A 22,365-nucleotide genomic window follows, 5' to 3' on the forward strand; every position below is an offset into this window, starting at 1 on the left:
AAGTACCCAGTAACTCATACTCACAGTCCACTCTTGAGTTTTTATTTAACAATCAACTGGTTTACTATAGGTATAGTATAATTTCATCTATATGGTCCTGAAATCCTGATTTTGACAAATAAGTGGGAGTGGCACCAAACCACCTTATTGGTCAGATCTTGGAGAAAATTGTGAGGTTAGAGCCAGAGCCATATGTATATGTTGGCTAAATTTGGAGATACAGACATTGTAAGGTGTTACAGTACGTGGTGTGTGGGTCTATTTCATTACCGAAGAAGCCTTACCCTCCAAGCCGATGGGAAAGTACAGCGACCATAAATAAATCATGAGTAATAGACCTTAATTTATGTAAGAGGTTTACAAGCATACTCATCAATCTTCATATATATATCACTTCACATCATATTAATTATATGTCCGTATTCAACTCATATGTATGTGCATTTTTTTTTTTTTTTGTTGGATATTCTTGAAGGTGCTAGAGAAAGAGAAGTTTCTTAGTGTAATCGAAAAATATATGTAAACACTAAAGCCAAAACCGTTCTATGTGCATTTCTCATTTATCACACCAGGATATGTAACTCTATATATTAGTGAATTATTATATGAAGAACAAACATTAATCAAACTCTAATCCCACTGCTTAGATACGAATCTAGCTATGCCTCTTTAACACAATCAAACATAATTGAATATCTGTACGTACTGTCTATATATAGTTTATGGGAAGATGTACATACATGAACCTTGGTTAGTAGTCCTTTACTTAGAATTTAGATAGATTCAGTGAATGCTGGTACTATATGGTTTTGCCCTTCACAATTAATTAATTAGATGAGTTCAAACAGAATATTGTATGTTTAAGATCACACTCTTTCTATGCTTTTGTTTAGCTTTATTCTTGTTCTCCACTCTCATAAAGTAATGGCCTATATATATTTCACAGAAGGACAAACAGCAGTCTGAAAGACTGAAAATCAGATGATAAGGAAAAATTTATTCAATACGTTGTTCGTTTATTGCTAACTATACCACTTTAACACGGCACAAATAACTAATCCACATTTCGAATTTGCAATTTGTAGCTTGAATCTAAATTCAATTTAAAACATATTTTCAGAAAAGTTATCTGCACTGCGCAATGTAAAGAGAGAATGAGAGGATTGAACGACAAAGCCAGCGTTATTATATATGCAGAAATTAATTAGTAGTGAGCAACAATTTGATTTAAAGTTCTTTTCTCTTGAATTTGTAATATGTTACAAAACTTACAAATGCAGAAACATCAAATATAGTATATATCAATGCCCGAAATTAATAGATTGAAGATTACTGAAGTCTACGCACCGTATATTGGTTGGTGTTTAGGAACTGGTGTTGACCACCTGGAAGCAGAAATGGGTAGAAACAGGAAAATTCAAGGGTCCAAAGGTCTTGATCATTTTCAAGTTTTTAACTACCTCCGATGTTCCATCACCACAAAGTTTTCATAAAAATGTGACCCTATATATATGGGATCTCAGAGACGAGTCAATTGTGTTGAAAAGTGGGTTGGTGGACGTTATGAAGCATTCGTACAACTGTAGAAGGGTCTCCACACAGCTAGAGTACCATGTAATGGACTTGCCCGTTGTGATCCTCAAGTTGCAGACGTTGAAAGCGAGCAGCAAATCGGAGAGGAGAATCAACCAACGCTTCGACACACACACTTGCACTGAAAACTGAATATTTTATTATTGGGAGGAAGCCGATAAAGGATTTCAACCAATACAACGTCGGGGAGATCATCGATACTAGTCGTGCATGAAAACTAGGGCAGCCTGTGATTGATTTCTCATGATCAGATCTCTCCCATAATCGATCACTTCTGCGGAAGCAAAATAGAGGTTAGGGTTTTGAGTTTTTGTACGTCTACAATGAGTGTCTATCCGTTAGGGTTTTTTGTTCCGCAGCCGGCCACCAGTATTATAGGTTTACGGTTTAAGAAGAAAGCGGAGAAAGTTATCATTTCAGATGAGGAAAACAATTAACTAATTATGCTAGGAAATTAATTTCTTATTAGAAATCCTACTAAGTTTTAATTTTACCTTATGAGCAACGTGATATGACTACTATCGATCATAAAACTTATTTACACCATAATAACTAGTCCTATGCTTTACACTAGAAATAAAGGCTTCCCTAGACCTAGTGCTTGAACCTCAACATCAACTTTAATTTGAGCGTAAGAAACTTGTCATTATAATGTTTTCAGCTAGTGGAACTAGATTAATGATTTTCACGAACTGATATGTAGATATAAATCTGTGTGCTTTATATTCACAATAAAGATTAAGTAATCTCATATAGCATTATACAATGTGTATGAGATGCATTTCTTTTGTCATATATGACTACTTATCATTAAATTCTAAATTGACTCAAGTATTTACAATTTATTGTCACTTGTATAGTGTTCACTGATTGTTTGTGAATTTGTCGAGTTTATTTCTAGTGTAGAGCATAGGACTACTTATGGTCAATAGGCATTGCAACTATTCAGAGGAATCCTCTTACTATATTTTCAGCGGTTATTGATACTCTTTGCTCTTTCAGGTCCATACAATCGTATCTTCAAAAAAGAAAGTTGGTTAAACCAACTATATATATTGCATGATAGAACACACATGTGACAAATCTTCTTCTTTTCCTTTTTCCAATGAGATGAATTTTGTGTAAATGACAAGGAATCTAAGTATCAAACAGTGCGACATGATGTTTGTGGTCGTGGTGGTGTCCCAACTCGTTTAACCAAACCTAACTGAAATCCCATGTGAACCATATGCACGGCTTTAAGTTTTGTAGAGCATTATTTGCTACTTTGCTAGCATCATTATTTGCTAGCATCATTATTTGCTAGTGTGCTTGCATCATTATTTGCTAGTGTGCTTGCATCAACATGGATGTGACTGAACTACCCTTGCTTCAACCTTGTGCTCAATCAATCCACCGAGTACTACTATATAAGAACGCTCTAAGCTTTAGATGAGCACACAGCTAGCAAAACCAAGTTCTAAACTTTCATAACAAACGCCTGCAACACTTTAGAGTCCAGAGAAGTTAGCACAGATGGAGCGTTCCACAGCCACTGCCACTTCCGGGAGAGCAATGATGAACGCCAGTGACTTTTCAGGGCGGTTTCCTGCGGGGCGCCCTATTCCGAAGAGGGGTCAAGTGAAGATGGGGATAGTGGTGGGACTGGCCAATTCTGTGGCTTCCATTTTCACTCCTCAGCGTCCAGCCATGGACAAGCAGCATTCTAGTAACTCCTAACTATTAGGAATAGTACTTACGAAGTAGTAGTGCTGCAGATAGCTTTCGCCTCTTGATTTTCCCTCTTTTTCGGAAAAGATTTGAGCTTCATGTACCGGTGGATCTTAAATTTTGTACATTGTAGATTTTTGCATCAAATATGAATGGGATTCTATATTTCTCTTTTGTTCACAACTTCGCTAGTTCGCTTGGATCAGTAATTCAGTAATCAATATCAAATAAGCCTCTAGAAGAAGCAGGGGATTTCAAGCTCAAGCTAATTGAACTCCTCCTTTTTCGGGTGGTCTGGGGGTTGTTGTTAGAAGTCAATTGCTGAAGCGGAAGCAGTACAATGTGGAGTTAATCTAGCTATCTCTCTGAATTTGAAAAATGTCCGAATTGAATCGGATTCAAATGAGGTTATTTCTGATCTAAAAGCTAGAAGAAAATGCGAATTGCGCTGCGCATATGGCGGCCTCGCGATGGGCTGACCAGCCACCACCGTCTCTGATTCGAGTTTTGAGGAATGATGGATTCCCATGCCCACATAGGGTGGCGATCTGACCATGGGGTCTTACACTGTAGTTTTGGTTGTATTTCCAGTCTCTACTTCCCGCGGGATCTATATGACTGTCTTTTTTAGTTGTATTTTGCTTCAGCTTCTGCTGGGCACTCGAGGCTTTGTTCCTCTTTAATGAAAGTATTTCATTCTCCAAAAAAATAATAATAATAATAATAATAATTGGAACCCCAAAAAAACAATCTTCAAAGATTAGAGTTCAAATAACATGCATCTCTTTGGTATAATTCTCCAGGTTTTCATCTAAATTACCCAGCAACTCATTTTCCAAGTTCACTTAAAAATCAACAGTTACTCTCGTATAATTTCACATATATTTGGTCTTCAATCTTGAATTTCACAAGGTCGACGATCTGTGGCACCCAACACTGCCTTATTGGTTCCGATCTTGGAGAAAATTACAAAGTTAAATTTATGCAAGTCCATATATATGGAGTAAGTAACAAGTAAAACAATACTGTCGATATCGAGGTCTTTTGATAAAACTAAACAGAGTCTTAGCAGTTAAATTTAAAGAAATGTCAATAATGTATGTAACAGGGGGAGCGTAGTCTGACTCATGAATCGATTTACACACAACACTGTTCAATTCAAGCCTCACCTTCCAAACTGATGGGAGAGTCCGTACGAGTATATAAGAGCTGAGTCATGTTTATCATTACGCTTCATAAAAGACCTTAATTTATGTAAAATGTGTTACAATTAATATATAGTACTCATCGATCTTCATATAATTCATTCCATAACATATTTCATCCGTATTTCAGTCATATATATGCGCATTTAGTCTCTAGAGAACATCAGCCATGCATAAATCAAAGAATACCTCGCCAGGAGGGACTGAAGCCAAATCCTACTATGTGCATCTCATATATCTCACCAATAGATATATTAGTGAATTATTAATTGAAGAACAATCATCAACCAAACTCTAATATCATAATCCCACTGCTTAGATCCGAATATATGCTTATTTAACACAACCAGACATTACATGTGTACTGTCTGTAGATCTTGGAAACAATAAGTACATACATGAACCTCAGTAGTCCTTTTCAGTACAATTTAAATTCAATGAATTGAATGATGGTACTATATGTGGTTTTATGTACCTTTCAAATTATAACATATGGTCATTACTAGTTATACAATTCAAATAAAATTCTGTGATAATGAAATGTTTTTTCGATGAAAGTGATAATGAAATGTTTTCAGATCGATCACACTTTTTCTCACGCGTTTCTTTAACTTTATTCTTGTCCTCCACTCTCAGAAAATAATAACCATATATTAAGGTTCTTCTAATAATACAAGTCATTCCCATTATAATTGAAAAAAAGGTTCTTGTAAACAGAGATTGCAATATCTTCTTTGATTAATGAAGGCTAATTTGATTTTGTTCCCCTTAAGTATTTAATAATTGCATGAAAGCAAAACTTTTACTAGTCACATTGGGTCATAGAGAATTGGCTTCTTTTTTGTAGTGGGAGCATTACGGGCATGTGACTTATGTGGACTTGTTCATAGTAGGGCTGGCTTGAAATGCCGAACCTGCCGGAACCAACCGGAAACCGGCCGAACCGGAGGAGTCGGCGCCGACCAAAACGACAGCCGGAGGTGTGGTACGGTAATGCCGACCAAAGTGGACGTCGCCGGCTCGGCACCGGTTCACTTAAATCAGAGGTTCGGTACAAACCGAACCGGCCGAGTAAGTGATTATTCCAAAATGAAAGGAATAATCTGCCTTAATACATTCCCCGGACTCGAACCTTGCACCTTCTGAATGTAAGCACGTGCCTCATCCACTGGACCACTAGCTTTACTTGTCATAATTTGTCCCCACATTAATATTTAGAGGCTCGAAAATACATTTAAATATTTATATCCAATTCTTTCTTCTCTCTCTTCTTCATCCACAAAGTCTCGATCTTCTCTCTTCTTTATCCAGTCAAAGAACTCTCTCTTCTTTCCCAGACCTCATCAAACTTCTCTCACTCTCAGCTTCATCTATCACCACAATAGAATCAAAATTTTTCTTTATATCCTCTGGGATCCTCAACTCTGGTCTCTTTCTTCTTCGGTTCTTCCTCCTTTGTTTTTTCTTCTTTTCACTCTTCTTCCACCTCTGTAGTCTTCCTTCTTTCTGTTTCTTCTTCTTCCTCAAACTGCAAACCTCATCTCCTTCACTTGGCTTACCGATGATCGGACTTTTGAAATACCGGCCGAAACCGACCGTTAAAATCGGTAAACCGAACTTCCGGTAACCGAAAGGTCCGGCACGGTTACGGCTACGAATTTGGCGAAACCGAAGGCTTTCGGTACGGTAGCGGCTGAAGCCAAAAAATCCGGCAACCGTACCAGGGCCAGCCCTAGTTCATAGCATGCAGGAAGTCAGGAACCAAGAATTTGAAAGGGTTAAAATTGCCCTACTTCAGTACTTTAGACTGATTAAAGTAAACCTTACTGTAGGTGTGTTAAATCATCTTTTTGTTTATGATTATAAAAACAAATATGCCTTCAGATGCCAAACCCTACATAGTTGATATTATTAGTTAACAGTCTAGAAATGTATTAATCATTTAATTGTATTGGTGAAATTGTAGCAAGTAAACTCAACTAGGTCAATAATCAAAAATGCCAACCGAAATTCAAAATCTATGAGCAAAGAGTCGAGAATGAGGTTGTTTTTCCTTTCTCATTACTTTTTAGACCCTTTTCTCATATTTGGCAAGTGTAACGTAATTGTTCCCTGTGTGCTGCATATAAATTATGAGCACTTGAAAGGCTCCCTCTATAATTGCACACACAGCGATTATATATTAAACTAAGTATTAGGTTCAATTGACAGCCTTAATTTTGTTCATAATTAATCTAAACCATTAAATACGATCTATTCCCTTAAACACAATCTGACATGATTAAAATATTGTGTCGTTAAGTGAAGATGAAAGTACAATGAATCAAGATCCTCTATCAGATTCAGTGAATGACGGGATAAACAAAGACTTATATAACTAGCAGGTCATGGCAACTCTTTTTAAAACTAATTTCTTATAATGAGATAGACTAATAATGATCCATAGAAGAGGGCATCTCCAACAGACTAGCTATTTCAACAAAAAGTTAAAAATTTAGCTAATTTGAGATAGTTTAGCACTCCAGCAGAATAGCTATATGAAAGTTAAATTTGGCTTTTGCTAAAATCTCTAGCTAAATTTAGCTAGGGAGGAGAGAAAAAATAACAAAAAGCTAAACACTCCATGTTCTATTTTTTTAGTTTAACTAACACTGCTGGAGAAAAAGCTGAAAATTTACTACCTAAATTTAACTTTTAGATGATTTAGCTAAAAAAATAGCTTTTACTGTTGGAGATGCTCTTAGCATCTTTAGTAATCCTATCTATTTTTTAGTCAAAGTAGCTGAAAAATCATTTTGGCTAGCAACATTAGAAATACTTAGAGCATCTTTAGCAATGCTAGCCATTTTTTGGTCAAATTTTAGCTACAGTAGCTAAAAAGTCATTTTGACTAACTACTTTAGAAATACGTCTGTATCAGAGCATCTTTAGCAGACTCTCTATTGTGGCTCCTTAGCTATTTTGAAGAGCATGTTTAGCTTTTTATCTATTTTAGCAGCTGCATCAAACTCCTAAGTGACTCTCTATTATAACTTTTAGCTATCTCACTCCTAAATATAGAGAGTGGGATGAGGAGGCTCTCTATAATTTAAAACATTCATTTTAAGTTATTTTATGTAATTTATAAATACATTTAAACTATTTAATATTCATTTAAAAAATAATATAAATTCAAAACTAGCTAAAATAGAGAGAATTAATGCATATATAATTCTAAAGTGGCTAGCTAAAATGACTTTTCATTTTAGTTACTTTAGCTAAAATTTGACTCAAAAATGGCTAGCATTGCTAAAGATGCTCTCAGTGCTCTCTATTTTAGCTTATTTTGAATTTATATTATTTTTTAAAAGAATATTAAATAGTTTCAATGTATTTATAAATTACATAAAGTAACTCAAAAAGAATGTTTTAAATTATAGAGAGCCTCATCTCGCTCTCTATATTTAGGAGCGAGATAGCTAAAAGTTATAATAGAGAGTCACTTAGGAGTCTGGTGCAACTGCTAAAATATATAAAAAGTTAAATCTGTTCTCTAAAATAGCTAAGAAGCTAAAATAGAGAGTCTGCTAAAGATGATCAAAGGACACTATTAATCATCATTTTTTTGTCTTTTAGATTTTAATCGGTTTTACCATTGTATTTTTAATTTAGGACACATTTTAATAATAAACTATATAATTAAAATGAGATTGCATTATAAAGATGACTCAAAATAGACAAACAATAAATTTCACTTCTTAACTAGCTCACTCATTAAGTCTACTTTGGGATTGCTGTGACTTTTAAAAAAAAACTGCTGCTACTGTGTTGTGAGAATAATCAGCTGTGAATCAAAACAGTTTCGTGTTTGGTAAATAATATTTTTAAAAGTGCTGTCAGTACATAAAACAACTTCAAAGCGTGTTTTGATCCACAATAGTTTCTAAAAGCAACCTCTGAGCTGCTTCTAAAATCTGCTGCCAGTGACCTATAACTTTCAATTAAAGCTGTTTTTTATTTATTTACCAAACACATTAAAATCTAAAACTTTAAACAAAAGCTGATTTTTTTTAAAAGCGAAGCTATCCCAAACGAGGCTTTTATTTACTTATAACTTACACATCATCAAATACTGTATATATAACTTTCCTAGGTAGAATACCACTGCATCACAATATTTGGGAGTTAGTCTCTAGTCCCGACCGTATCAATTTAGAAAGAAAACTTGGGCATAAAGAAAGAATTCAAAGGAGATAAAGTATTAACGTTTGGTGCCTCATCAAATGCTTAATTGCATCCCTTCGTATCCTTACTAGGTTTTATTTCCGATGCTTTGTTGCATCTAGTATTTCTTTTACTATTTTATATTTTAATGTAGTTTCTATATTTATAAGTCGTAATTTTTCTTATTAATAAAATCCTCTAAGGGCAAGTTCACCGGGCATCCTATTGCCCGGGCACCACGTTAAAAGCAGGAAAAAACTTGACCCAGCTCACTATTCACCTTTCCACCGGGCTTGGGGCAAAACAACAGTGGGAGGCCCAGGTCACGAACTCGGGTAGGAGGGTGACCGAGCCCGTGACCCAGGATGCCAGCGTGGCCCAAAAAACTGACGCTCGGGGAGACGCGCCGCGGGGGGAAAGTGAAGCGCAGTTTCTTGTCGTCTAGCGGGGACAACGCCTGCAGGCGCGTAGCGCCGTTTTTTTGTCGTCTTCTGGCGTGCTGCGGCGACGTGGCGTGTAGCCGTTGGGCTACTTTGCAGATTTGAATGCAACGGTCCACAGATCTGGACCGTTGCTTATGAAACTGAAATGCATCTGACGGCTGACATTCCAAAATCGATTTGCAGGGGTTAAAAAAAAAAAAAAAAATACCGTTAGATTTCAACGGTAACAAAAAAAAATATAACCACAATTTCCTATAAATACCTCACCTCCTATTTTACTTCTCACACCAAAAAAATCATCTTTCTTCCTCAAAATTTTTTGTTCCTTCTCCTCATAGCTTTCATACTCTACAATTTTTTGATTCCAATATGAGTGTACGAGGCAATACGATTGTCCAACCCGTAGGAAATCCAAGTATTGACGGGACACGTTGGCAGACTATTGAAGACATTCAATTGTGCAAGTCTTGGAAGGCTGTTAGCCAAGATCCGGCAATCGGTACGGATCGAAGAAAAGATGATCTATGGATAGAGGTACGCCAACACTATGCCGAACATTGGGATGGATATGTCCGAACATTGCAAGCTTTTCAAGGGAGGTGGAAAACCTTGAAAGTCGAACTTTATGCTTGGCATTGTGCGTTAAGGCAAGCGAAATTGTGGTACAAGAGTGGTGCGAATATGATTGATGAGGTATGAATTTGTAGTGTAACACGAATATTAATTTTTATGATTCTTTTAGTGTATATTAAAATTTAATTAGTTGATACATCTTACTTTAAATTATTAGTTGAAATATTTTGTTGATAATTATACTTTAAATTATTAGTTGATATATTAAAATTTAGTTGATAATTATACTTCAAATTAGTACTTCATAATCATACTTTAGACTTCATTTTATTTAAATTATACATTATAGTCACCTTATATTTAAATAGTTGATACATTGTACCTCGTTTATATTTGTACTAATAGATTTATACTTTTTTTTTTAAATTAAATAGGTACGTCAAGCACAAGATTTGTGGAGAGCTGCGATGACCAAATCGAAAGGAAAACCAAAAAAAGGTGATTTCATTAGTTTAGAATGTTACGAGATTGTTAAGGGGTTTCAACAATTTGATGACATTCCAAACCATTCCTCTTCGGCTGGAGGAACCTCCAGGGGAGGAACTGAACCGATGCACACACAACAATCCGTTCCTGATTCTCATGTCCAGTTAGACATAGATGCAGATGAGGTAAACGCCGATGCAACTCCCAATCCTTCGGTGAGGCCTCAAGGAAAGAAGGCTGCCAAAGAAGCTCTTCGGAAAGGAAAGAAAGCATCTAATGATTCCAGTCCTCTGACAGCCGCTGTGGAGACTATAGCAACCAACCAAACATCAATGCTGTCTGCCAAGGAGAAACGTGATGAGGAATATGCTCGACATCTCCGTGACCAACAACAACGAGATTATATACGCTTGCAATTGGATATTCAAGATCAACAATTCAAAAATCAAGAGAGGGAAGAGCGTATTATGGAGATGGACACAAGTAAGATGACGCCAACCAAAAAGAATTACTGGCAAAGAAAACAAAAAAAAATTGCGGAGAAAGAAGCTGAAGATGCAACCCGTGGATCTGGCTTCCCACAACCACCATTCACCGGTGGATATTATCCACAACCTCCTTTCCCCGGTGGCTATCCACAACCTCCTTTCCCCGGTGCATATCCACAACCTCCTTTCCCCGGTGGGTATTATCCACAATCTCCTTTCCCCGGTGGCTTCCCACAACCACCATTCACCGGTGGTGTCCCTTCCCCACCTTTCTCTTCGGGTGAATCCACCAACCCCAACCATATGGATGACCCCACAAACACAAATTGGATTCCTAATGAAGATGAGGATTAGGAAAATTAGGGAGTTATATATTTTAAATAATTGTATTGTTATGATTTCAATGCTTGGTTTTTCACTTATGTAATATTAGATTGATGAAATGAAAATTTATTTGTCCATTGCCAATACAAATGAAAAGCTAAATGAAACCACACAAACATAATTAAAAACATAAAAACTAAAGTAGAAACCACACAAACATAATTAAAAACATAAAAACTAAAGTAGAAACCACACAAACATAATTAAAAACATAAAAACTAAAGTAGAAACCACACAAACATAATTAAAAACATAAAAACTAATAGAAAACACACACAAATAGCAGATCTAGATACTCCTATTGCCTTGAAATTCCCAAAAGTGTTGAATGATGTCTTCCTGAAGGTTGGAGTGACTGTGCTCAGATCTAATTTGTTGGTAGCGGTCCATGAATCCGTTCATATGATGAGCATCTCTACCAACAGGATCAAAGTCTCTACCGGTTGGTCCCTCCCATACCTCAGCAATCCTGGGCCTCATATTGTTATCCTCCTCATCATCGGACTCCAACTCATCATCGCTGTCTTCAGGTCGTTCATTTTCAACAATCATGTTGTGTAATATAATACACGTCAACATAATGTATCGAAGGTCCTCTTTATGCCACCCACGAGCAGCTCCTCTAACAATGCCAAACCGTGACTGTAATATACCAAAACATCTCTCTACATCTTTCCTATACCCCTCTTGAGCCTTTGCAAACTCGATTTCCTTGGGGCGTGTAGGATTTCGAACAGTTTTCAAGAAAGTCGCCCATCGAGGATAAATACCGTCGGCGAGATAGTACCCTAGATTGTGAGCTCTGTTGTTAACTTGGAATTGGATCAGAGGTGCTCTACCGGCGGTAAGCTCATCAAACAACGGAGACTTTGCCAAGACGTTCAGGTCGTTGCATGCCCCGGGCATTCCAAAGAATGCGTGCCAAATCCAGGTGTCGTAAGATGCGAATGCTTCCAGGATGATAGTGGGGATCTGTTTCCTACCACTATATTGTCCAGCCCAACCTGTCGGACAATTCTTCCATTGCCAATGCATACAGTCGATGCTCCCAATCATTCCTGGAAAACCTCTCTTCTCAGCTTTGGCAAGAAGTCGTCTGAGGTCGGCTGCAGTAGGAGCGCGGAGGTATTCTGCTGAGTAAAGATCAACAATTCCTCGTGTAAAGTGCTGAAGGGCTGCGACGGAGGTGGATTTCGCCATCCGACAATACTCAGCACATTGATCTGCCCCTGCACCGTAAGCAAGCATTCGCAAGGCAGCTGTCATCTTCTGCTCCGGAAGCAGTCCGACTTTGCCGGTAGCATCTGACCTTTGAACAAAGTAACGATCGTACTGGCAAAGGTCAGTAGATATACGCATGAAGAGATTGAGACTCATCCTGTAACGTGTTCGGAAATCCGGATCTTTGAACACTGGCCGGTCGACAAAGTAGTCGGCCAACATACCTTTGCCCCTTTCTTCTCTAAATCGTTCCTCATTTGGTGCACGACCCGGATGAGAACCGCGCCCTCGGTGTTGGTTTCCAGATTCTTCTGCGACTGCAGCCATGACAATGGCGTTGGTGGCCATCATCTCTTCATCATCTTCATCCTGAGACCGTCGAATTTGATCCCACAAATTGTTCATTGCAACGAGGGAAATTTAGGAAATATGTAATGCTAGAGATATGAAAAGAGTGAAGGTTTGTTAAGCTCGGATGGTGTGTGTATGTAGTGAAAACATCATGTCTATTTATTGAAATTTTTCACACATAAAAGTGTCGGTGGGTTATCACTCACTCATTTCAAAAAATTTGTCGTTGGTGTGCATGTGATGAAAGTGTCGGTGGATTTTTAAATATTTTCATACTTTTCAAAAACTTGTCGGTGGTGTCGGTGGACAAAATTGTCGGTGGAGTTAAAAAAAATTTCACACTTTTCAAAAACCCCAACGGTGGTGTACATGATAAAAGTGTCGGTGGAGTTTTAAATATTTTCACACTTTTCTAAAAACTTGTCGGTGGTGTCGGTGGACAAAATTGTCGGTGGAGTTAAAAAAAATTTCACACTTTTCAAAAACCCCAACGGTGGTGTACATGATAAAAGTGTCGGTGGAGTTTTAAATATTTTCACACTTTTCTAAAAACTTGTCGGTGGTGTCGGTGGACAAAATTGTCGGTGGAGTTAAAAAAAATTTCACACTTTTCAAAAACTTTGTCGGTGGTGTACATGATAAAAGTGTCGGTGGAGTTTTAAATATTTTCACACTTTTCAAAAACTTATTCGGTGGTGTATATGGGATAAAAGTGTCGGTGGAGTTAAAAAAAAAAAAAAAAAAAAAGAGTGTCGGTGGACATATAATTTGTCTACCAATAAAAATTTCTTTGATTGCATTTTCAAATTGTTTATCAATATTATTTATTTACATCATACATTTCTCATTTTCCAAAAAAAAATTAATAAAATATTCGATGAACAGTAACTGACTGGTGACCCTGACCCAACGGGTGGAAGCAAAGATCCAGTGGCAGTGAATAGTTTCCTGCCCTGGTGCCCTGGTGACCTGGTGACCGTGACCTGGTGACCCAACGGGTGAACTTGCTCTAAAAAAAAAGAGGTATTAAAACGTTTGGTAGTATGGAATGGGTCCCTTAATATTCTGGTCCATGTGGACAAGTGCTCAGATCCAGAACTAGCTTTGGCTGTTCGGAAAAAGATGAGCTACAAACAAAAAGCTGCCTCTGGATTCTGGATATACCAGACTAATCTTTTTGAAATCAGAACCAATTGACCACGTGCTTATTTTTTGTACTAATCCCGCCAGCAACTTTCATGATTCAAAGTTGTTGCGGTTCTTGTTGGGAGTGAGTCGCCGTGAAGATAAGCTTTCACGACAAGAAACCCAGTGTTCACATGGAGCATGACCAACTCGGGAAAGTCAATATTGTCTTTGTCAAAAAAAAAAAAATTGCAGTCAAATTCTGAGCAACGTTAACGTTAAAAATGAAAGCACACTGATGAGGTGGTCTACAGGGTCTTTGAGCACTATATAACGCACAACGAAGAAGACCCCGAATCACAAATTCAAACATAGCTTCAAAGTTTCAGGCTTTTCTTTTTGGGATAATGATCATTTACACCATTTTAGGATAAAAATTACCTATTTATCCAAACACTCTAATGGCACGTTTACTTACTTGGAATAGAAAATAATCATGAATCGGAGACAAGTGGAATGAGAGAAGAAAGGAATCGGTATTGATTCCGAAGGAATGATTCCTAAACTCATCTCCCCCCTTCGTAATCGAATTCCTGAGTATTCAGGAATCGATTCCTGATAAGGAGGTGGGACCTACATCCATTCCGATTCCTTCATGTGTTAGTAAACGCAGGATTTCTTTTACCCGGAATCATTCCGATTCATTTATGTTAGTAAACGCATGAATGTTTTTACCCCGTAATCATTCCATTTCCTTCCAAGTAAGTAAACGTGCCCTAAAAGATTGTCCATTTACCCAACCACTCTAAGAGATCATTTCCCTATTACCCAATTAATTATTTTTTTTATTCCTTTTTATTTATTTTTGAGACATTTTTGCGCTCTCATTCTTTGTCACTTAGAGAGATAAGTCATCGGAGACCTTGTCGGACTCCGGTGACCAGTGGCCGACCGCGGACTTCGACGACCGGTGACTGGATTCCAGCGTCTGAATTTATTGCCCTTTAATAATACCCAGTAACCATATTATTGCCCCCAAATAACAAATTTATTAGGAGTTAATAATTAGTGAAAAATGAAGATGTTTTTAATTTTGAAAATTTTAATAGGTTTATCCAAATAAATAATCTTATATATTATTGCCCAATAAATATTTTACTGTCCCCCAATAAATCTTATTATTATCTTCTAATAATCATTTTATTGCCCACTAATGATCTTATTATTGCCCAATCAAATCATAATAAACAAAACAATAACTTCTAGCAACATCCCATATTGAAATCGGCCAATTTTTTGGAGAAACAAACCACCGCAATCAAAGCCCAGATACAACATTTGCTTACCCCTCTAGAGAGAAAGAGAGAGAGAGAGAGAGAGAGAGAGAGAGAGAGAGAGAGAGAGAGAGAGAGAGAGAGAGAGTTACAGACACATCCAATGACATTGAATTTTTTTTTTTTTTTTTTTTGGCTATTCTGCTTGGTCTGGGTTCTCTACCTCTAAACATTGCAAGAGAACTCACATAAATCTCCCCAAACTTTAAAATCGCCCTGGCCAATTCCCTACACGCCACAATTCAACTGAGCCGTTGATTGCGGTTATCGGACCATCGGCATTGGCGGCGGCTTTATGACCTTTAATGAAGAACCGAGCTCCGATCAGGTTCTTATTGCAATTCCGAGCTGTAAATTTAACTCCGGTCTCACAGACCCCTCTCCACCGCTTCAGAACCGGACCGAGATTCCTATCGGAAAAGCTCTGACACTCTAGCCAAACTCCAGTATCAAAAACCCCGACGATGATGTCGGAGCCGTAGTCAGATTCCGACCACAGCCCTTCTAGTTTCTCAGGCCCAGGAACTGCAGCGAGCAAGTGGTGTGAAGCTGGCGGCGGCGGTCTTAAAAGACGTGGAGAATGGCAGGGTGTTGGCTGAGGGAGGCAACTTGATCGGAGGTGAGAGTTGCAGAGAAGCCATGGAAAACGGTGTCGTATACGTGGAGGATTTGAGTTGGGTCGGCGAACTCCGAGGTGTACCAGTGGTAATGGGATGCAAACATGGAGAGAGAGAAATCGGTGAGGGGGCAGGGGAGAGAAATAGATCGGAGAGAGAGTCTGAGAAGAGATGTAATTTATTAATTAAAATAGGGACAAAACTGTCAATGAATTTTAGATTGGGTAAATGGGGTTAAAAAACTTTTAGTGGAGTAAGTGAGCAATTTTTAAGCTGAAAATGGGTAAGTGGTCACGGCCCCTTTCTTCTTATATCTTTCTCAATTTTAGTGACCCTTTCGGATTTTAGAGCAAAACTAGATGGAGGCTGGTGCAAGGAATGTTGTGTCTCAGAGGATTTCTGGCCGTCTGATCCCAAAGAGGGGTCAGGTGAAGATGGCCATTGTGGTGATTCTGCTTCACTCCGTTTCTTCCATGTTTTCTCACACTAGCCACGATCGTGGTGCTACTGCTGCTCATCATTTATCTTAGCTAATTGCTCGATCATCATCACAAATTGGTAGACAGATGCAAAATTGCAAATTCAAGGGTCCAAAGGTCGAGCATAGTTTACTGTGATGTTTATGATACACTCATTTTACATCTATTTAAACAAAAATTATAATTATTTGAATTAAAATTACAACATTGAGAACAAAATTACCATATTCATTTACACTATTTACATATAATTACACAAAAATTACAACATTGACAACAAATTTGTTCAAAAACTTGTAACAAGGTTGTAGGTGGTGTAATTACTATTATTAGAACGAAGATTACACAAAATATGACTCAACATTACTACTCTGACAACAAATTTGTTGTCACATTTATAAATGTGTGCGTGAGATACGGGTATGTATTATAAAATTTTCCCCAAAGGTCTTGAATATTTTCAAGTTTTTAACTACCTCTGATGTTCCATCACCACAAAGTTTTGATAGAAATGTGAGCCAATATATATGGGATCTTAGAGACGAGTCAATTGTGCTGAAAACTGGGTCGGTGGACGTTATGAAGCATTCGTAGAAGGGTCTCCACACAGCTAGAGTATCATGTAATGGGCTTGTGAGTTGTGATCCTCATTCCTCAAGTTGCAGACGTTGAAAGCGAGCAGCAAATCGGAGAGGAGACTCAACCAACACTTCGACACATTATTGGGAGGAAGCCGATAAAGGATTACAACCAATACAACGAGATCATCGATACTAGTTGTGAAAACTAGGGCGACCTGTGATTGATCTCTCATGATCAGATCTCTGCCATGCATAATCGATCACTTCTACAGAAGCAAAATCAATGGTAGGGTTTTTGAGTTTTTGTACGTCTACAATGAGTATCTATCCGTTAGGGTTTTTGTTCCGCAACAGACAACCAGTACTAAAGGGTTAGAGTTTAGGAAGAAAGCGGAGAAAATTATCATTTCAAAGAAGTTTTATTTTTAGTTTTTGACCGTATAAGCAACGTGATATGACTACTTTATCATATTTGCACAATAATTAGTCCTATGTTGTACTCTAGACCTAGTGCTCTTGAACTTAAACTTTTTTTTTTTTAGGGGAAAGGAAGATATATTCCTGTGATCAAAAAGATCATACGACCGTACAAGGTCAAGCTAGGAGATCCGAAGATCACCCATTACAATCGTTGCTCAAGTAGTGCACTGACTGCACATTAAAAATGACTACTAGCTTAGACTACTCCGCCTTGATCAATGAGAGGCTACAACACCAAAAAAACCAGTACATCCGCCTAAGACCTTGTTGGTGTACATCAGTACTGATCCTTGGACACATTGTAACAACCCAAAGAATCAAGGTATACAGGGCCAAGGTCCACTGCACCAACCAGTAAAAGATGGCGCATTATTACACAAAAAACAAACAAATAATAAAATTGGGCCCAAAGCAAAGCCCAGATCCCAGAGCACTCAAACCCTAGCCAAACTCCAAGCTGCAGCAGCCACCATGCCTCCACCAAGTTTAAGAGACCTTAGCCACCGCCACGAGTAGACGTCAGATGACCATCCACCCCGCCATCGTCGCCAGCACACCGACAAGAAGCACCACCTCCCCGAAAACACCTCCTCCCCGCAAGGATCTGAAGCACCCATACTAGATCGGAAAACTCCGATCCAAAACGCGCCCGTCGAAGCCCCACCTCATGCTGTCATGCTAGCCGCCGCTGTCGATCAAGGGAACAGAACGCCGATAGAGCCTCCAAACGATCAGAAGATGCAGGCTCACCACAGGCTTGCAATCTTGTCAAGGTCCAAGCCGCGCCGTCGCAGCACAGGCTGAGAAACGGCCATCAAAACGTCCCCGCCCGGCCGTACTCACCGTTCACCGACAAGGCCATAGCCTAGCGCGGCACGGGAGCCGCTGGACGAGAGCCTCTAAGCTTACCTAAGGAAACCTAGCCGCCCTCTCCTTGAGAGAGAGAGAGAGCTCCTATTGAGCTGTGTTTTTATCAAAATATGTGTGAATACTTTCTTGAACTTAAACTTTTAAGTGTAGAGAAACTTGTTATAATAATATTTCAAATTAACGATTTTCACTAAATTGATGGCTACAAATCAATTTTCTATACGCAAACTCTATATATTCGCAATAACGGTTAAGCAATCACATATAGTATTACACTGTGTGTATGATATGCTTTTTTTTTTTGTCATATATAACTACTTTTCATTAAATCCTAAACCAATTCAAATACTTACAATTCGTTGTTGCTTGTATCGATTGTTTTTACCAGTCCTTTGTGACTTTATGTAGTTTATTTTTAGGGTAGAGCACAGGAATACTTATGGTGTAAAGGCATTGCAACTATTAAGAGGAATCCTCTTACTATATTTTCACGGGAAATTCGTCCAAACAGTGTCTGAACTTTTCCAGACTATTAATTTTCATACCTATACTTTGAAAAATGTCATAATGGTACCGGAAGTTTTAGCCCCGACCCAATTTCCGTACCTAGCAACAGTAAAGTCGTCAACGGCGTTAAATTTTGAGGGGTAAATCTGGAACTTCAGTATTCATCCTCCTATCTCTCTGCAACTTCACACTTTGTTCTCTCTTCTGGTTTCCTTCTCCACACCACCTTCGCATTTGGACCAAATTCTTATCCTATAGTCTCCCCATCCTCAAAATCTCAGCCATGAATTCTCTCAACCCACCTTGTATCAGTAAACACTGCTAATGCTTCTCCAAATATCCTGTTTTGAGAATAACAATTGATTATCGTTGTCCACGAGATCAAATCCCTAATGGGCATTTGATTAAACAACAAATATGCAGACTCCACATTACCAAGTCTCACATAGCCATCGATCATAGTATTCCAAGTAGTTGTACACCTTTCTATCATCTCATCAAACAATGTCCTCGCCGAAATCATATTCCCTACACGGCTACACGAGTATGAGAAGGAACCATTGTAGTCCACGCAAAACCATCTCTCTTAGGCATTTGATCGAACACCTTCTGGGCTTCACCAATTTGTCCCAGCTTCTGGTCCTGCAGTCTGAACAAGCACTAGTGAACCAAACCCACTGAAATGGACGAAAATCCCAAATCAGATCAACAAAGAAACACTACTACAGAAAATGCATTTAAGGACGTTCGAAAAACGTCCTAAAAAACTTTAGATGACGCTTAAAAAAAACGTCATCTATCAAGGAGTCATTGTAAGTCATCTTTTAAGACATTCGAAAAACGTCCTTAAATGTCTACAAGGACACTGTAAAAGCGTCATTGTTTCTATAAAAAAACGTCTTCTAATATTTTCAAGGACACTAGAAAGACGTCCTTGTAACTCATAAAAACATCATCTGATATCTATAAGGACGCTATGAAAACGTCCTTGTATCTCATAAAAACGTCCTCTCAAATCTTTAAGGATGTGGAAAAAACGTCCTGGTATGTTTTCCATGACACAAAAAAAAAATATAAAATATACATATTTACATAAATGATTACGAACCATTATAAATTAATAGCTAAAATATGAGCACATTCATTTTCATAAGTTTACTAAACTAGAAATTACAATCCAATCTAATAACAACTATACAAGTTCCATCAGATCATATTCATCATGAGGGTCCATGAATGTCTTCTACTTTAACTGCAAAACCAATAAAAGAGTAGTAAATAATAGTAACATCGAACACATGTTTGCCTAGAATTTAAAACTTAGAAGTAATATCAACACATACAAGTGTTCCAACTTTTATCACAGAAATTTAGGCAAAAAAACCCACCAATATTGGAAATCATAAACTTGTACAAGTGCCAATAAATCAAGAAAAAACTAGATGAAATTTACCTCATTAATGAAGAAGGGCCGTGTGTCTTTATGTTTCTATCAAGCTTTAGATCTTTCATTCCCTGTAATTTACATACCCAAAAATTAACAAATGAACTCAGCATCCTTACATTATCACTCAAATAACAGAGAATTATAAGAAAATATTGAAACTGAAAATATGGTACATGATCTTAATTAGATTACCCCTATTGTGTTCACAAGTCCATGCAAACTTCAGCACGAACATAAAGATGTATAAATATATCATTCGTCAACATAGTGAACGTTGCCTACCACATTGATTCAAGCTATTTTCACCAAAATGGAACAAAAAGTTTCAAAAGGTCAATACAGAATATACCTCAAAGCCAATGCAGCAACCTAGCTCAGAAGAAATGAAGCAACCCTGCCACCTGCAAATAAAAAAAATAACAAAATAAGGTAGTATATACAAGGAAATAGAAAACAAAAACCATATCCCACAAAAAGTGAAGTTGCTTACATCAAGAAATTTCTAGCAACCATCATCATCCTACACAAATAAATCCCAGTCTTATTTAGATTCTGCATCCAAACCATTGAAATTAATTACCTCTTCTGTTTTTTTTTTGTTCAAAGAGATTACCTCTTCTTAACAATATATGATACCCAAGTGCACAAAGAGTAGAGTGCGTACAAGACATCTCAAATAAACAAGAGGAAAAAACAAACTATACAGATGTAAGAACAAATCAAAATGATAAAAATATAAATGACAGTGAGGACCCACCTAGTTGCTATACTTTGAATCTTCTGATTCTTGCCGCATCTTACCTACTAATACCCCCACACCCTACTAAAGGAATCTTCCCCTGATTGATAACAGATAACAAGTCAAAAAGTTTCGAGCTCTGATTCATATATTCAAAATGAACCAAAAAGTGCAATCTCAAGTTCTATGTACACTCTACCTCAGTGTAAACATCATGAATAACAAGTTATACGAAAAGCCAACGTACCCTTGTCAACAGGTACATATCCTTTAAGAGTCTGGTAGAGGTATCAAATAGTGGTTTCCCACTCAAGCCACCAGCTTCAGAAGCCACTGGGTTTCTACTAACAGAGTCTTCTGTCTGGTCTTGAAACAGTTGTGTTTGATATAATCTAGAAACAAATTAAACAAATTTTTAACTCGCAATAAACAAAATTTCAAGAATAAACCCCACATACTAAAATTATAAACTCATCAGTAACATATAGAATACCCTATAGTCATCATTTCACAGCATGGGATAATGTAGCCAATTTTCCATCTTTCTCATAAGTTGAGTAATTGGCCATTCTTCTTAACATATGCCAAAGAAAAAGCTTTTTCCTTTTTCCCCCATTTCTCAGAAATCTCAAGGGGGTGATCAAAGACAACGAATTCTTGAGATGTTAATCATAAAGTATCTATTATGCAGAGAAACTTTGATTTTAATAAACCACGCATCAACAGCAACATCTAAGCAGTAAAGAAGTCTTTTATAATTTTATTACTTCACAGAGTTGGCAGCCTAACAGTGCAAAAAGCAAGTAATATTCACATTTTGATAGGCATGATAGAGCATATATGCCAAACAAGGATACTCATTAAGTTTCTGTTTAAAAGGAAACATACCAATCCGTCCAAGCGAAGGGCAAGGGCCACCTATATCCATACAGAAGAAAACCATGAGAGCACCATCTTAAGGACAAAAGAAGTAATCAATTACAAGCATATATATACATACTGCAGCAATATCTTCGAGATCTTCTTTAGACAAATCTGGAGCGATTTTCACGAGCAATGGAGGAGGGCCCTCTTCACCCCATTGCATTTCATCACGAGCAGCTTGTACCTTCATAACAGAAAGTGTTACATTTTGCACTAGTTTTGTGAACAACGATATTGAACATAGTTGAGCTCCATACCTTCTTCACAAGGACCTTTAACTGCTTTCTTCCTTGAAGCATACGTAGCCCGGGGGTGTTGGGTGATGAAACATTAATCACCTACAAAGGGATAAGCAAATAAACAGTCAAATTAACACCCCAGATCAGAAGTCCCTTTAGCTGATATAAGAAATTGTTGTGATGCACAAAGTGGGTACCTCTCAAATTAGAGACTTGAGAAAAACAATGAAGCTTCTGCTCGGATGTGAACCTGGTATGATCTACTGATGTGATAGCGAAAGATCTACTGATGTGAACCTGGTATGGGTTCTAGGTGGTGATGAGAAGACGAGATTTCAGCTATGGAGAAGGGATTTTGTGTTTGCG

At 37.7% G+C, this 22,365-nt stretch overlaps 3 protein-coding genes and 1 long non-coding RNA gene across 5 annotated transcripts; 1 reads left to right on the forward strand and 3 right to left on the reverse strand.

Moving 5' to 3' along the window:
• The first annotated feature begins 9,445 nt into the window (after positions 1-9,445).
• LOC133733452 (uncharacterized) lies at positions 9,446-11,152 on the forward strand. Its single transcript, XM_062161070.1, has 2 exons — positions 9,446-9,847; positions 10,162-11,152. The coding sequence occupies exons 1-2, from the start codon at positions 9,524-9,526 to the stop codon at positions 11,053-11,055; spliced, it is 1,218 nt and encodes a 405-aa protein (XP_062017054.1). The 5' UTR covers positions 9,446-9,523; the 3' UTR covers positions 11,056-11,152.
• A 221-nt stretch (positions 11,153-11,373) lies between these two features.
• Positions 11,374-12,711, reverse strand: LOC133731389 (uncharacterized). The gene has a single exon (XM_062158771.1). The coding sequence runs from the start codon at positions 12,709-12,711 to the stop codon at positions 11,374-11,376; it is 1,338 nt and encodes a 445-aa protein (XP_062014755.1).
• Positions 12,712-19,737: 7,026 nt separating this feature from the next.
• On the reverse strand, positions 19,738-20,279 carry LOC133733829 (uncharacterized). Its single transcript, XR_009857930.1, has 2 exons — positions 20,104-20,279; positions 19,738-19,902 (listed from the first exon to the last, which is right to left on the reverse strand). It is a non-coding gene; the product is annotated as an uncharacterized LOC133733829 (long non-coding RNA).
• Positions 20,280-20,460: 181 nt separating this feature from the next.
• Positions 20,461-22,365, reverse strand: LOC133733828 (dihydroorotate dehydrogenase (quinone), mitochondrial-like). 2 transcript variants are annotated; one of them, XR_009857929.1, is made up of 6 exons: positions 22,197-22,365; positions 22,018-22,098; positions 21,837-21,944; positions 21,725-21,754; positions 21,084-21,228; positions 20,461-20,498 (listed from the first exon to the last, which is right to left on the reverse strand). XR_009857929.1 is itself a non-coding variant. In XM_062161469.1 (5 exons), the coding sequence occupies exons 2-5, from the start codon at positions 22,057-22,059 to the stop codon at positions 21,181-21,183; spliced, it is 228 nt and encodes a 75-aa protein (XP_062017453.1). In that variant the 5' UTR covers positions 22,060-22,098; positions 22,197-22,365; the 3' UTR covers positions 20,944-21,180. The 2 variants fall into 2 exon arrangements, 1 of the variants encoding a protein (XP_062017453.1); XM_062161469.1 differs by lacking the exon at positions 20,461-20,498 and having other exon boundaries at positions 20,944-21,228.

This window comes from Rosa rugosa, chromosome 2, assembly GCF_958449725.1.
Source record: "Rosa rugosa chromosome 2, drRosRugo1.1, whole genome shotgun sequence".
In the NCBI taxonomy this organism is placed as follows: domain Eukaryota; kingdom Viridiplantae; phylum Streptophyta; class Magnoliopsida; order Rosales; family Rosaceae; genus Rosa; species Rosa rugosa.

What these genes read in the sequence shown, in the direction of transcription:
- LOC133733452 (XM_062161070.1), top strand. Translation starts at nt 9,524, where the DNA reads ATGAGTGTACGAGGCAATACGATTGTCCAACCCGTAGGAAATCCAAGT. An exon ending in GTGCGAATATGATTGATGAG is followed by an intron (nt 9,848 to 10,161) that starts GTATGAATTTGT and finishes TAAATTAAATAG; the next exon opens with GTACGTCAAGCACAAGATTT.
- LOC133731389 (XM_062158771.1), bottom strand. Translation starts at nt 12,711, where the DNA reads ATGAACAATTTGTGGGATCAAATTCGACGGTCTCAGGATGAAGATGAT.
- LOC133733828 (XM_062161469.1), bottom strand. Translation starts at nt 22,059, where the DNA reads ATGCTTCAAGGAAGAAAGCAGTTAAAGGTCCTTGTGAAGAAG. An exon ending in TAAAGGTCCTTGTGAAGAAG is followed by an intron (nt 21,945 to 22,017) that starts GTATGGAGCTCA and finishes TCTGTTATGAAG; the next exon opens with GTACAAGCTGCTCGTGATGA. An exon ending in ATCTCGAAGATATTGCTGCA is followed by an intron (nt 21,755 to 21,836) that starts GTATGTATATAT and finishes GTATGGATATAG; the next exon opens with GTGGCCCTTGCCCTTCGCTT.